This window comes from Zingiber officinale, chromosome 6A, assembly GCF_018446385.1.
Source record: "Zingiber officinale cultivar Zhangliang chromosome 6A, Zo_v1.1, whole genome shotgun sequence".
In the NCBI taxonomy this organism is placed as follows: Eukaryota; Viridiplantae; Streptophyta; class Magnoliopsida; order Zingiberales; family Zingiberaceae; genus Zingiber; species Zingiber officinale.
In genome coordinates, this window is record NC_055997.1 from 99,569,024 (window position 1) to 99,582,339 (window position 13,316).

Consider the following 13,316-nt stretch of genomic DNA (forward strand, 5'->3'; position numbering starts at 1 on the left):
ATTAATCAGTTACGTGACTTCGATTCAGATTCACATTGAAAAATTGTTAATTTTATTTCTGAACTATAAATTTAAATGATAAAAAATTTATAAATTATTCTACATAAATAAATTTCACATCATAAGAAATATATATTTATCTTTTATTACATTATTCTAAATTTATTTATAATAATAAAAAGCAAAACATTAAAAATTAAATTAAACGTATTTCACGTTGATGTAAAACTAGAATAATGAATTTATATGTTATATTAAATCTATATTTTTAATTTTTAATGTGTCTATTATTAAACTATATTAAAATAAAAATGATACTTTATCTCAAATTTATTTTTTTAAAATTATCAATCGATTGTTTATAAAATCGCTCCATGAGTTTGAGCTCTAGATTTTTTCATGCACAGCTAGCGACAAACTGCAAGAAACAACAATCTTTCCGGGAATTAATTAACCCTCAAATCATTCTTGGTTTATTATGTCCTTTTGACAAGGACTCATCAGACTCAATGAAATAATAAGCACAACTTGTTCAAATCACACCACGACCTTACCGTTTTATATAGCTCAGAAATCCTTCTGAAAATGTCCTACATTCTTCATACAGTTCATGTGCAAGGGACAGACAGTTAATTCCCCAAACATATTTAAAAAATTTCTCTCAATCTTCAAGCCATGCAAAGATACATTATATATCATTCAGTCATGATAAACATATGGAATTATTCCACGTTAATTATTAGTGATTGCCAGCAGGCCGAAAGTACAAAGCCTCGAGACGAACTTGATGTTTTCTCACTGTTTGCCTTTTCCCAGCTTTAATCATTAAAAGGAAAGCAATAAAAAAAAAATGAGATAAATCTACTAGTGATGGCAGCTTGCTCGATCAGTTCCCTGTTCACTAATGGCTGTATATATCTATATACTCTGTCACGTACGTCCGGAGCATTCGCACAAGGTTTGGATTGTGCGCATGTGAAGTTTAATTGAATCAGCTGAGAATTGGTGTGTGTTAATGGTGGAGCCCTGCAGGGTTCTGAGCTAGGAAGACATGCACCCGTGAGTGGGCTTGAATGTATATATGCAGGGCAGTACTACTCATTGATGCATAAGATTCCAGCCAAGGCATATTCTTGAGTCATGCCAAAGATTTTGGCACAAATATTTGTTGTTTACTTACGTCGATCATCAGAAAGGTTGTTTGATAATGTGTTATATGTTGTTTTTTTCTTCCTCTGTAAATGGCTTCTTGGTCGAGGTGGGCCTAAAGAAATATGTATGCACCTTATACGCAATGAGCTTGAGAATAGTAGACATGGAAACAAGGTGTACGATGAACTCACAATGCTAGTGTAAGGGTGAGTAAGATGAAAAAAAAGAAGCCTTGAACCATTGTAAAGGTGAGATTTGTAGTTTAAGAATAATAGTGAAAATTCAAATTTGTTCTTTTATCTCGAAATTGATGTAATATGCATGCAGCAATGTAACTACATGCTATGAATTGGATAATAAAAAACTTTATTTAGAGCTTTAACCATTGGACATGTTTCAATAAAGACATCCACAGTTGTTAGAGCTCATTGAGAGTTCCTTTGTTACCACATCTGCGCCACATCAAAAGTAAAAAATCTCACATCTCTCTCCAGTATCAAAAAATCTCTCAACAACTCCTTTATCAGTCCCACACTTTTCATTATATATAATTCTTATCTCTCCTTCATATTTTACATTATATGCCATTAAATTTTTATAAAATTTAAATTCATAAATTGCTAACATTAAATAACATTAATAATTTAAAAAATACATAAATATTATAGTGTATCAAATAAAAAGATATAAATTCTAATAATTTATAAAAATAAACTTAAACATATCTATACTAGACCATGTCTCTGTTTAATTTTTCAACCATTTTCTCAAGTAAATAAAGTTATCCTTATGTCATCTTACTAGTATCTATTGTATTTGATATTCTTTAATATCTTGTCGTTCTTTGTCGATGTTATGTTTCATTGTGTCACTCTCTCTGACTTTAGATCTGCCCTTCCACTTCGTTGCCTTTTGCCCTATCGGACGAATGCGAACTTCAGAGATCCAAATCAACACTCGTATGTGGATTTGATGTTGAAGTGTTTCTTCCTGATTCGGATGTCCTTGCCTTCTTATTAGAGTAATGAGCAACTGATTGTGGAGTATATTTTTCATACTCTTTGAGAATCCTCCACACATGCATATACTTAAAATCCTTATTATTGTTGTTGGCTTTTCACATATTCAATGTATTTGTCAACACATTCTCGTCACTCTAACCGTTTTTGATGATGAGTATAAAAATTATTATAGATTACAGAAAATTCATTTATCATTTGTACAAACATATAATAATGTGATTTCAACCGTTGATAGCTTCTCGTTATAGATCTAGTGGGACGATGCCCGTTGTAGTAATCAACTATACGTTTCCCAAAAGCTTGATCCTTCTAGTCATTACCAATAATTGTATCGGTGCTGATAGTTGTCCATGACTTTGCAAGGACCACACCTTCATCGAGTGATCAAAATCTTCATTTCGATTCATTTTTCTCCCGCTCAACTTCACACTCTTCTTGTGATGAGTGTGGTAGCAACTGAGTTGCTAGAATAGATGCTGGTGTTAGAGATTCTTTGTCACTGATAGATGGATCAATAATAGCCCTTCTTGATTCATTCGAAAGTATGACAGTGTGGTCGAGTGGGAGAAAATACGTAAGGATAAGGCATCCCAAGTTGGCTACCCATGACTGATCAATTTTGGGATGGATATATACTAAATGGAGCTGGAGCAACGTTACTTGGATTCGTCAAAAAATTTTGAGAACTTTGGAAATTTGAGAAATTTAGAGGATATTTGTGGAACATGAAATATTTAAAAAATTTAGAGGATATTATGTGTGAGAGAAAATATGAGGATATTAGATATTTGGAGGAATGCGAGTATTTTGAGAAGATGCATTTCTTTCTATATTTTAAGAATTCAAAAGATTTGTAAATGAAATATTGAGATTTTCATCTATCTCGAATACAAATAGGGAATGAAAGGAAGAAATAAGTAGAGAGCAAAGATTATAGTAGAATGAATGAAAAAAATGAAATCGATCCTATATTTATAGATTTTTTTTTTTAAAAATAAAAATTAAATTTTAACCGTTGAACAACGATTAAAAATTAGTCATTGTTCAACGGTAGACAATAGCTAAAAAATTAGCCATTGTATGTTCTCTATATTTTTTTACAATTATTAAAAAAATATTTTAATATAAAAAAAAAACAAACGTTGAAAAAGTTGCTCCATAACCAAGGAGCCGCTTCTTCGATTAAATTGAAAAACCTCCCTCCACTATGGGAGGGAGGTTTTTAAGAGATGTCCGCTCACAGTGGGAGCTTCTTCGAAGCTCCCACAATGGATGTTCTAAGTTTTCATATTATTGATGTGATATATTGGGATCATAAAAAAATCATTTAGAACTTTAATCATTGGAAATGTTCTAAGGGCATGTCCAATGCAATGTTTATAAGAGTTTTGTAGAATCAAAAAGTTGAATAAAAAATCTTGAATCATTGTAGAGGTGAGATTTGAGATTTTTAATTTATGAGTAGTAGTGAAAACTCAAACTTATTTTTTTGTCTCAAAATTAATGTAATATGCATGGGGTCACGTAACTTCATGTTATGAATTGGATTATAAAAATGTACATTTAGAGCTCGGAGATGTTTTAATAAATTTTCACATTATTGATGTGACATATTAAGATTATAAAAAAATTCATTTAAAGCTCTAACCATTAGAGGTGTTCAAAAGAGAGAGAGAGAGAGAGGAGAAGCTAGCATACTGAATGTAAATCTATTTAAAAATTGGTTTTGAATCAATAAATTTTAGAAAATAATTCAAGTAGATTTTTGTATTTACAGAAGTTTAGTATATATTTATATTATTAAAATTCTTAGAATTTCATGCAACAAAACAAAGACTTAGTCCTATGCATGAATGAGATGAGATTTTCAGTAGATGAATGTTTCTGACCTATCATGTCCTTTAGGCTTTTCTGATGGAATTGATGGTAGGGTAAAGGTGATGACATATTATCACTTTAATTTAAAAGTGAAAGGGAAGGGAGGAAAAGTTAATTAAAGGGAAAAAAAAAAGAACAACAATTAAGTCTACTTTATGATTAGGGTGTGTCTTTTCTTTATCTTTTGTCCATAATAAAGAATTAAGTTTTTTTTGAAATTTCTCTAGTTAGTTAATTATTTACCTATAGATTTCATCCATCTTATTGGATTTAAACAACATACTTTATACTAATCTAGTTTGTACTAAATGAGTAGGGATCAAACTTTGTGAAGATCAAACCAATTAATGTAACTTGTCTAAAGTAGACTCCAGTTCCACTAAATTAAATTTGGGATCCGCAAGGTAGAAGTGCTGTATTGGAAGTGTCCAAAGGGGCAATTGGACTTACCTAAGGTGATGTGCTATTCCCTTGGCAAGCTACTATAGCTTCTTACAACAAAGGTAAAACTATAAAAAGATTATCAAATTTTAAATCTTAATAGGGACTAATATTTTAAAGGTTGATCTCTAAGTGAAGTGTGTATAAATTATATTTCAAATTTATCCGTTAGATGAATCAGAAAAGAAGTCCGAATTATTTTAAAAAAAACTAATAAAGGCAAAATTTTAAAAAATGTGGGTCTTTATTTAGGCCCTTATAAAATTGCTCATATCCATCAATGTTCTTGAACTCCCACTGCAGTTAACCAGAGTTTGAGCAGAGGACCACAGCAAGGCAATCATCAGGTGACTACTACTGTTTGGTGCAGTGCTAAATTCCTCTCTTTGTTCATGGACAAAGAGCACGGACCACACTTTTGCATGCCCTAAAACAAAAGCAAAGGGGCAGGGAAGGATGAACATATGATCCATCTTTGCAATTGAAGAGAATTTTTCAAAACAAGTAATTGAACTCATGAGCAAGCTAAGGAGAGAGAGTTGCCCTTTAGTTAGGTGAACAAAAGACAAAGTGATGTGATGGTGCATTTCATAGTTTATTAATTGCCAAGGAACAAACTACCTTGTGTTGCAACTAAAGGTCTTCTTAATCTAGCTAGATAGAGTTGTCAATTAAATGAGCACACAATATATTAAAAAGGTTGTGCTAGATTTAAGAAAAAGTCTAATAGATTTACATATTAAAAATTTAAAACTAATTAACTAGACTAGTCTCTTTTGGTCAATCTGATATGAAAACAGTGATTATATATAGCTGGGTTTTTCTTGCTGCAGTTTATGAGCTCTCCAAAGCTGTTCAGGTAACATGTAGTGGATCTGCTTTTGAAGAAATGGCCATCTTTCTCTCAGAAAAGGGAAAAATTAGTAAAGAAAGTAAAGATTCTTCTTCCCTTTTGCTGTTGTGTTCATCAAATAGAGCTTCTCGATCGCACTGTTTGGAGCTGTTCCCACACCTCCATTCTTCTCATTCATGTCATAATGAGGGGAACCTTGTTCTTGTCAAAAAGAAGGCTAAGGAAGGAGATCGATGATTGCTCTTTTTGTGTCATATATCTTTTAACCATCATGAGCTTGTTAATTAATTCCAATGGATTGTTCATTTTGTTGAGTGAATTCTTGATCGAAGCATTATCATCATATATGTATTTTGGTTTACTATGTTACTGAAGAATGAAGATGTTTGTAATATATCAAGAGGACATAATACCTCAAATCTAAGTATAAGTAATGGCTAGCTTCATGCATGCCTAATTAATTTAGAGAACTTTGACAGTTAACAAGGGGATATTAATTAAAAAAAGGTAAATACTACTACTAAACAAGGAACTTCATTTGGATGTGTTTTTTTTTTTTTCAGAAGGCACAAATATATATTCTTGGGGTCTTCATTCATTGTCTCTTTGCATGGCCAAGTTTTGTTTTTGTGAGTTTCACTTGCAGTCATGGAATGTGTACAAGATATGTATATGCAGATGCTGCAGGTAGAAGACAAGAATGAGAAAGGCTTTAGCTCTTGGGATCTTGACACTTCAACTACCCAGGGAATTAAGGCAGTAAATTGTCATGCCTGTCAATTGTACTATGGATATATATGCTTTCTACCTTTGCCTGAGGATTTTATTCTTGATTCATTCTTTGCTTTGTAAATAAATAATTAATGGTAAAGTTAATTTCCAAGGGGCACTTGGGTTTGAGTGTCTCCTAAATTGCACCAGATTGAATTTTTCCACGTTCAAAAATGGAGACATGATCTTCAATATATTATAATTCAAATTACTTAATTATATACTGATTTTGCTAACTATTTTCGAAATTCACAATTTTGTTATCCAAATTAATAATATAACTTTAGTGTATGTATATATATATATATATATATAGTTTTAACTATTTTTTATTGAACCATGTAGTTAAGTTTTTTAAATATTTAAATCATGTTTCCAACTTGTAAAATGGCCAAATTATGTTCCCTATATTAAAAAAATCATTACTTTCAATATATTATATCAAATTGATATTTAAGAGTATGGATATAATAGGAAAACTAGAAAAATACATATCACCTAATTTCATATTATTTTAAACTCTCTCTAGATCCATCAACTGATTTTTATAGCGTTTTGGTCAAAAAATTGAAATAAATTTTTAACATGAATATGTCCAAAAAAATCTAATTTATATTAAAAAATTACTATTCTCAATATATTGTGTCAAATTAATATTTGAGAACATAAATATAATCAGAAAAACTAGACGAACATATAGGACCTCATTTTATGTAATTTTGAGTTCTCTAGGTTCATTAGTTGATTTTGGTCGAAATCGACTGATAGACTTAGAGTGCTCAAAATTTTATGAAATCGGATCTTATGTGCTCGTCTAGGTTTCTTGATTATATTCATACCTTAAACATCAATTTAACATAATATATTTATAGCAATGATTTTTTTGAACATGAATATGTCTGAAAAATTTAATTCGTATTAAAAAAATTGTTAATCTCAATATATTGTGTCAACTTGATGTTTAATCGCATGAATATAATAAATCAGGAGAATTAAAAAAACACATAAAATCTAGTTTGATGTCCTTTTGAGATTTTTAGGTACGAAACACATAAATAAGGAGAATTAATACGAATTAGAAAAAATCTAATTCGTATTAATCCAAATTGATTTAAAAAAAATCTATTTATTTAATAAAATTATAACAATCGATTGCCAGTGTAAATGAGAGGTGTAAAATAAGTATAGGTACATTATTTAGTCATTTGAAAGTTAGTATATAATTTAAATATTTATAAACTTAATTATGTGATTCGATAAAAAATTATAATTTCAAATGTGCGAAGGTTGTTTTAAAAAAATATCATCATTTAACATGTTATTTTTTAAAAATTTACATATTTACTATCAAATCATAGATCCAGTCACAAATTTTATAGCCCTTCGCTCTATCATGCAACATTAACTTCCAGACTCTGTTCACACATGAAAATCTAATGTATAAATAAATTAAACTACTACATCCTATAATATAATATTTTTATATATTATATACATTTAACCTACTTAAAAGCCCGTGGCCACACAAATCGGATATGGGTATAGTCGTATAGAGAACGGAGAACATAAATATAAATATATATAAATAATTAATGTTGCAGAGACTGAGAGGAAGTATTGAAAAGGACAAGTGGACAAAGCGTAAGGATCAAGTTTGGTGTAACCTCATCTGACCTCTGCATGATCTGCATGGTGGAGCCTCTCTCACGTTGATATATATGCCACATCTATGGCAGTGGCATTCCCAGTAGTGCTACAGTACGACTCCTACTGGTCACTATAATATACAACTATATTATTGATATACACATACTCCTAGGGCTTCTGATATAATTATGGACTCATTTTGGACTGATATGACATGCCTCCTCTTGACTTGACTGCTTTCATGTTCAATGAAGCATTGCAGCCTGCACGACTACGTGAACTGTGTTTAGCTGTGTATACTGAGTTTTTGCAGTTGCCCATACAAAAAACTATCTTTCCTCAATTCCTCTGCATGCATTAATTGTGTTTTCTAAGGTTAATTTAGGGTAGATGAGCCATATCCAATTTTAATCTTGCCTAAACTTAGATGATGTTTGATTAAATGATGAGAATAATTATGGGTATGAGTTTGATAATAAGTTGGAATGAAAATGAGAATGGAAATGAAACCCACCTAAAATATAGATTTTGTTGATTCTCATAAATCTAGAAATCATTCTCAAATTATCATTCATAAATCCATAATCCAAGCACTATCTTTTACTATTATTCAATTTCTTTATTCCTAAATCCATCAATATCTTTTCAAAGAGCTAGCATTTTATACATAGTTGATTATAAAACATGATCATGCATGCATATTTGATTTCAGTGCAACATTAAGACATACAATTACAAAACCAAGCAAACTAATTAATCATATATAGCATGCTTCTAATTATTAATTATTAATTATTAATTAGAATTAACTGATTAATTAACCAATCAAAACGGTGCATGTTCGACCCCTGACGATGGCTCTCTCTCCTCCTCCTCGTCTTCCTCCATCTCCTCCTCCTCCTCCGGCAGTGGCGGCGGCGCCTCCAGAGGATTGAAAGGAGCTGCGCCTTCGACGGCGGCGTGGCCGTGGCCGAAGGCCTTGACGTGGTCCTTGAGCGAGCGCTTGTGCTTGAAGTCGGAGCCGCAGGCGCAGTACCAGAGCTTGCCGCAGTTCTTCTCGTGGGTGCGCCAGTCGCCCTTGACGGCGAAGGCCTTGCGGCAGTCGTTGGGACGGCGCCGGCAGACGAAGGGCTTGGCGCCGTGCTTGCGCTTGTAGTGGGTTTGAAGGGTGCGGAAGTCCTTGAGCGGCTTCGCGCGCGGGTGGTCGATGTGGTTCCGGCATCCGGGCGAGCAGCAGTAGCATGGTAGCCGGAGCATCGCCGTCGGTTGAACCCCCCGCAGCGACTCCGGGCCCCGCCGGTACTGCGATCCGTGGCCCCACATATGCATCTATATATATTACATGCCGTCAATCATTAATTAATTAAGGAAAAGTAAGGTGCTTTTGTGTAATTAAGGTAATGTCTCATACTCCAAGCGATATTACTGGAAAAAATTTAGAAAACCCCCTCTAATTTTTCAACTCGCTATCCTTTTACCCTTAATTCTCATATTGCAGTACTGTTATACAATCGTTGAGAATATAATAGACGATGACATTTTGAAAATTTTGAGAAGATCTTGAAAAGAAAAAAACAGATAAAATCTGGGAGAATTGATCAAGATCGATATTAATTAACAAATATATACATATATCCCAATACATATTTGAAATTTAATAGATAATTTTGCGTTAAAAATTATTACAACTATTTTTTAAGACAGAAAAATTCCATCAACTTGTTAATTATTAAGGTCGCCAAAATTTTAAAGAATCAACAGAAAGAAGGATTAGAGAAATATGAAAAAACTTGTGGGATTTAGGGTTTATATATCGATTTCTTTTTTCTGCTCTATGATTTGGGAAACAAATTAACATGCTATCCATTAATCGATTCATATGATATATATATAATCCTATGAATGGCACACCGGCCACTGATCTCATCGAATCAATAAAGAAATATTCCTGACATGATGAGTCTTTCAAGGTTAAGCAATTTGCCCTTAAAGAAACACAGAAAATAATTAAGATATAAACAGAAATATATAGTGACATATAAGGATCTTTCATGCACACACACATATATATAACATGTATAAGATGAAGCGCACCTGCATGTTGTTGTATCTATTGAAAGTCTTGTAGCAGACAGGGCAGGAGAACTGCGTAGGTCCAATAAGAATCTGGGCAGGGGTAGGGATCCAGTACTGCCCCTTGTTCAGCCTCCCTATCCCTATCTGGATCGAATTAGGGTGCCCTAATTCCTTCTCGTCTTCACTGTCACAACTATGCTTATCATTAAGATCTACCTCCACTCGATCTGCAGCGGCAGCAGCAGTAATAGTAGTTGTAGACGCAGTGCTACTGCCACTCGGAAGGCCGATGTGAAGAGTCACTGCGAGTGCTTTCTCGCGGCTCCGATCGCTCTCCGCGCAGCAGCCTGCTCCCTCCGCGTCGGGGTCGGGCGGGCGGAGGCTGAGCAGGGGGAGGGCCTCCTCCCGGAGAGGAGGACAGTGGGCGCACTGCAGATAATAAGGAGTGAAGAAATCAGTGAAGTGATCTGCCATGGCATGCAAAAGGAAAGCAAGGCAAGGCAAGGCAAGGGCAAGGCAAAGCTAGAAATGAGAGGAGGAGGCCTTTTAATCTCTTTTTTCTAAAGAGAGAGAAAAGAAAGGTCGTCATAAAGGAAGAAAAAGAAGGATGGTGATTTTTGAGTCAATAGTAGAGAAATAATTGAAGGTAACTGGCTGGAACACTAGTCTAATACTGAGAGACTTGGGTTAGATATGTTGTCTGTGTAGATATTAATTCAGAATATTAATTAATTGTGTTTCATAATCTTTAATTTAAATCGTTTCATTTCTTCTTCTTCTTCGTCTTGTAATATTGCGTTGGAATGATTAAAATATGATGTGTGTGGTGGGGATGATGTTGGGGTTCACGGGGGAAATGGCGTGGGCGGTCGAGCCGGACGGTCTGAAAGCGTGTGGACCAAGAGAGCAGGTTGCACATCCCTAACCGCTGATTGCTCTCTTCATTGTGTAAAACGGTAAAATTTAATGATTTTGTATAAAAAAAAAAAGCATGAAGTTTGTTTTTTCTTCTACTTTTAAATGCATATACACATATATTTAAAAAATCATTCCTATTTTTTTTCAAACATCCAACGATAAGTCAATTAATATATAAATTTTTCTTAATAAACGATGATTAAAAATACTGAACTGATAGATGGTTCGTTACCGGGGCCCATTATAATTACTAAGTGCTAACATTTTATTATTTAGTATTTTACGGATGAGGTGTAATGTATTGTTTTTGTTATTTATGTTGTTAGATGACTTAACAGTAATAATAATTAAATATAAGATTACAAAAGTTTAAAAAAAATTAAAAAATTTATTTTAGTGATTTTTTATATTTCTAAGTTATTTATGGATAATATTTGTTATATGATAATTTTATTAGAAAAATGAATTAATTAAATAAAACGATAATTTACCAAAAAGACATATACAGATTTTTAAATTTATCAAAAATACATACTTATTTATTATTTATCAAAGGATATATCTTTTTATATGTTTTTCCTATTCTATCCTCTAGATTACTTTTCTTTTTTATTTTCTCTATTATTTCTCTCTCTCTTCTCTTTCCTCCTATGCATGCAATGTTTTTTCTTTTTTCTTTTTCCTATGCTCTTTTTTCTTCTTTTTTGCACGTCGATTCTTCCAAAAATATTTTAACACCTTTAAAAAGTCGAAATAAATAATGGATAGCATATTTGAACTTCTTGCAATTTCAGAAATACACAGGAATTGAAATGGATACAATCGAAGCTTTCTAGGTCCATTAGTGGAATTTGGTCAAAATTCACAGATGGATCTAGAGAACTCCAATTGCACTAATTTTAGTTCTTGTGAATTTCTAGAGTTGTAAGGAGTTCAAATATGCTATCTATTATTTATTTCGACTTCTCAGATGTGTTAAAATGTAATAAGGAAGAATCATCAAAATTCTCCATGTTGGACCTGATATGGAATGATATCAGGCCCACGTTGGGTATGATATGATTCTATATCAAGTCCAACGTGGGCACGATATCATTCTATATCAGACCCACATTAAGCCTAATATGATTTCATATCAGGCTCAACGTGGAGATTTTTGGTGATTTTTCCTTATTACATTTTAACACTTCTGAGAAGCCAAAACAAACAATGGATAACATATTTGAATTTCTTGCAACCCCAGAAATCCATGGGAATTGAAATGGGTGCAATCAAAGCTCTCAAGATCTATCAGTGGATTTCGATCGAAATCTACTAATGACCCTCGAGAGTTTTGATTGTACTCATTTTAGTTCCCGTAGATTTCTGGGGTTGCAAAGAGTTCAAATATTCATTGTTTATTTCAGCTTCTCAGAAGTGTTAAAATATAATAAGAAAGAATCATCAAAATTCTCCACATTAGGCCTGATATAGATGTCGAGACTCTTGCCTATGGATCGCGTAATGGGACAGTTTACCAGCTGGTCGGCAGGATCAACCTTCGTCTTCTTGGTTTTACGACCTTGACGACCTATGGTGGTAGGAGGGATTTGAGGCTCGAGGAAATTAGAGAACCTATCGATCTATGGATTTAATTTATTTCTTTTGTAAAACTCAATGATAATTTTTCTTGCATTATTTCAACCATTTAAATACAACTAGGATGTTCCTTCTCAACGAAGGAAGAAGACAACCCCCGAATAAGAAATGTTTTATTCTTACTAAAAATAAAAAGATACTAGACTCAAATAAATCAATTATTATAAATAATTATAGTTGAATCAATTTTCTTGATTTGCACCATCCTTTCTAAATCTGCGGTGCGTGTATCTCTTATATTTGATGGGCTCCAGATTCTCTTTTGTTGTATGGGCTCGGTCCATAACATTACTCCCTCCCTTAGAAACGTGTTTGTCCGCAAACACGAATGATGGGTAACGTTCCATGATAGCCACTGCATCTTCCCATGAAGCCTCGACAGGGGATAAGCCCTCCGAATGAACCAGAATTTGAGAGCGTCCACGATGTGAGCGATAGTCAAGAACTACTAGAGGAGAAGGAATGTAATCTTCCTGATGTATCGGGGGAAGAGTGGGGTCGCTAGGGATGCCGCCATGATATTTCTTTAAAGAGGACACATGAAAAACTGGGTGGAGCTTGGCGTGGTCTGACAATTGAAGTTTGTAAGAGATAACCCACATAGTCAATGATTTTAAAAGGCTCATAAAAGCGAGGAGACAGTTTTGAATGCTTCTTGGACGCTAAACTTACTTTACGATGAAGCTGAAGCTTTAACAACACCATATCTCTTATCTCAAACCGTACCTCCCGATGGGATGAGTCATATTGAAGTTTCATGCGATTTTGGACAGCAAGAAGGCTTCCTCGTAGATGCTTCAGAAGTTGTTCCCAAGTTTGTAGCTCCTGATCTACTGATTCAATATGAGAAGTACCAGCCAAATATGATAATAGGCGTGGAGGCGATCGCCCATACACGACCTCGAATGGGGTGGCCTTGA

The 13,316-nt window shown here is 33.5% G+C and overlaps 1 protein-coding gene across 1 annotated transcript; it reads right to left on the bottom strand.

Annotated features, from left to right (window-relative positions):
- Nucleotides 1-8,400: 8,400 nt before the first annotated feature.
- On the bottom strand, nt 8,401-10,352 carry LOC121994231 (zinc finger protein WIP2-like). Its single transcript, XM_042548340.1, has 2 exons — nt 9,859-10,352; nt 8,401-9,093 (listed from the first exon to the last, which is right to left on the bottom strand). Exons 1-2 carry the CDS (start codon nt 10,312-10,314, stop codon nt 8,590-8,592), a joined length of 960 nt encoding a protein of 319 aa, XP_042404274.1. The 5' UTR covers nt 10,315-10,352; the 3' UTR covers nt 8,401-8,589.
- Nucleotides 10,353-13,316: the final 2,964 nt, after the last annotated feature.

Coding starts and splice junctions, on each gene's coding strand:
- LOC121994231 (XM_042548340.1), bottom strand. CDS start 10,314: ATGGCAGATCACTTCACTGATTTCTTCACTCCTTATTATCTGCAGTGC. Junction 9,094..9,858: donor ATAGATACAACAACATGCAG/GTGCGCTTCATC, acceptor TAATATATATAG/ATGCATATGTGGGGCCACGG.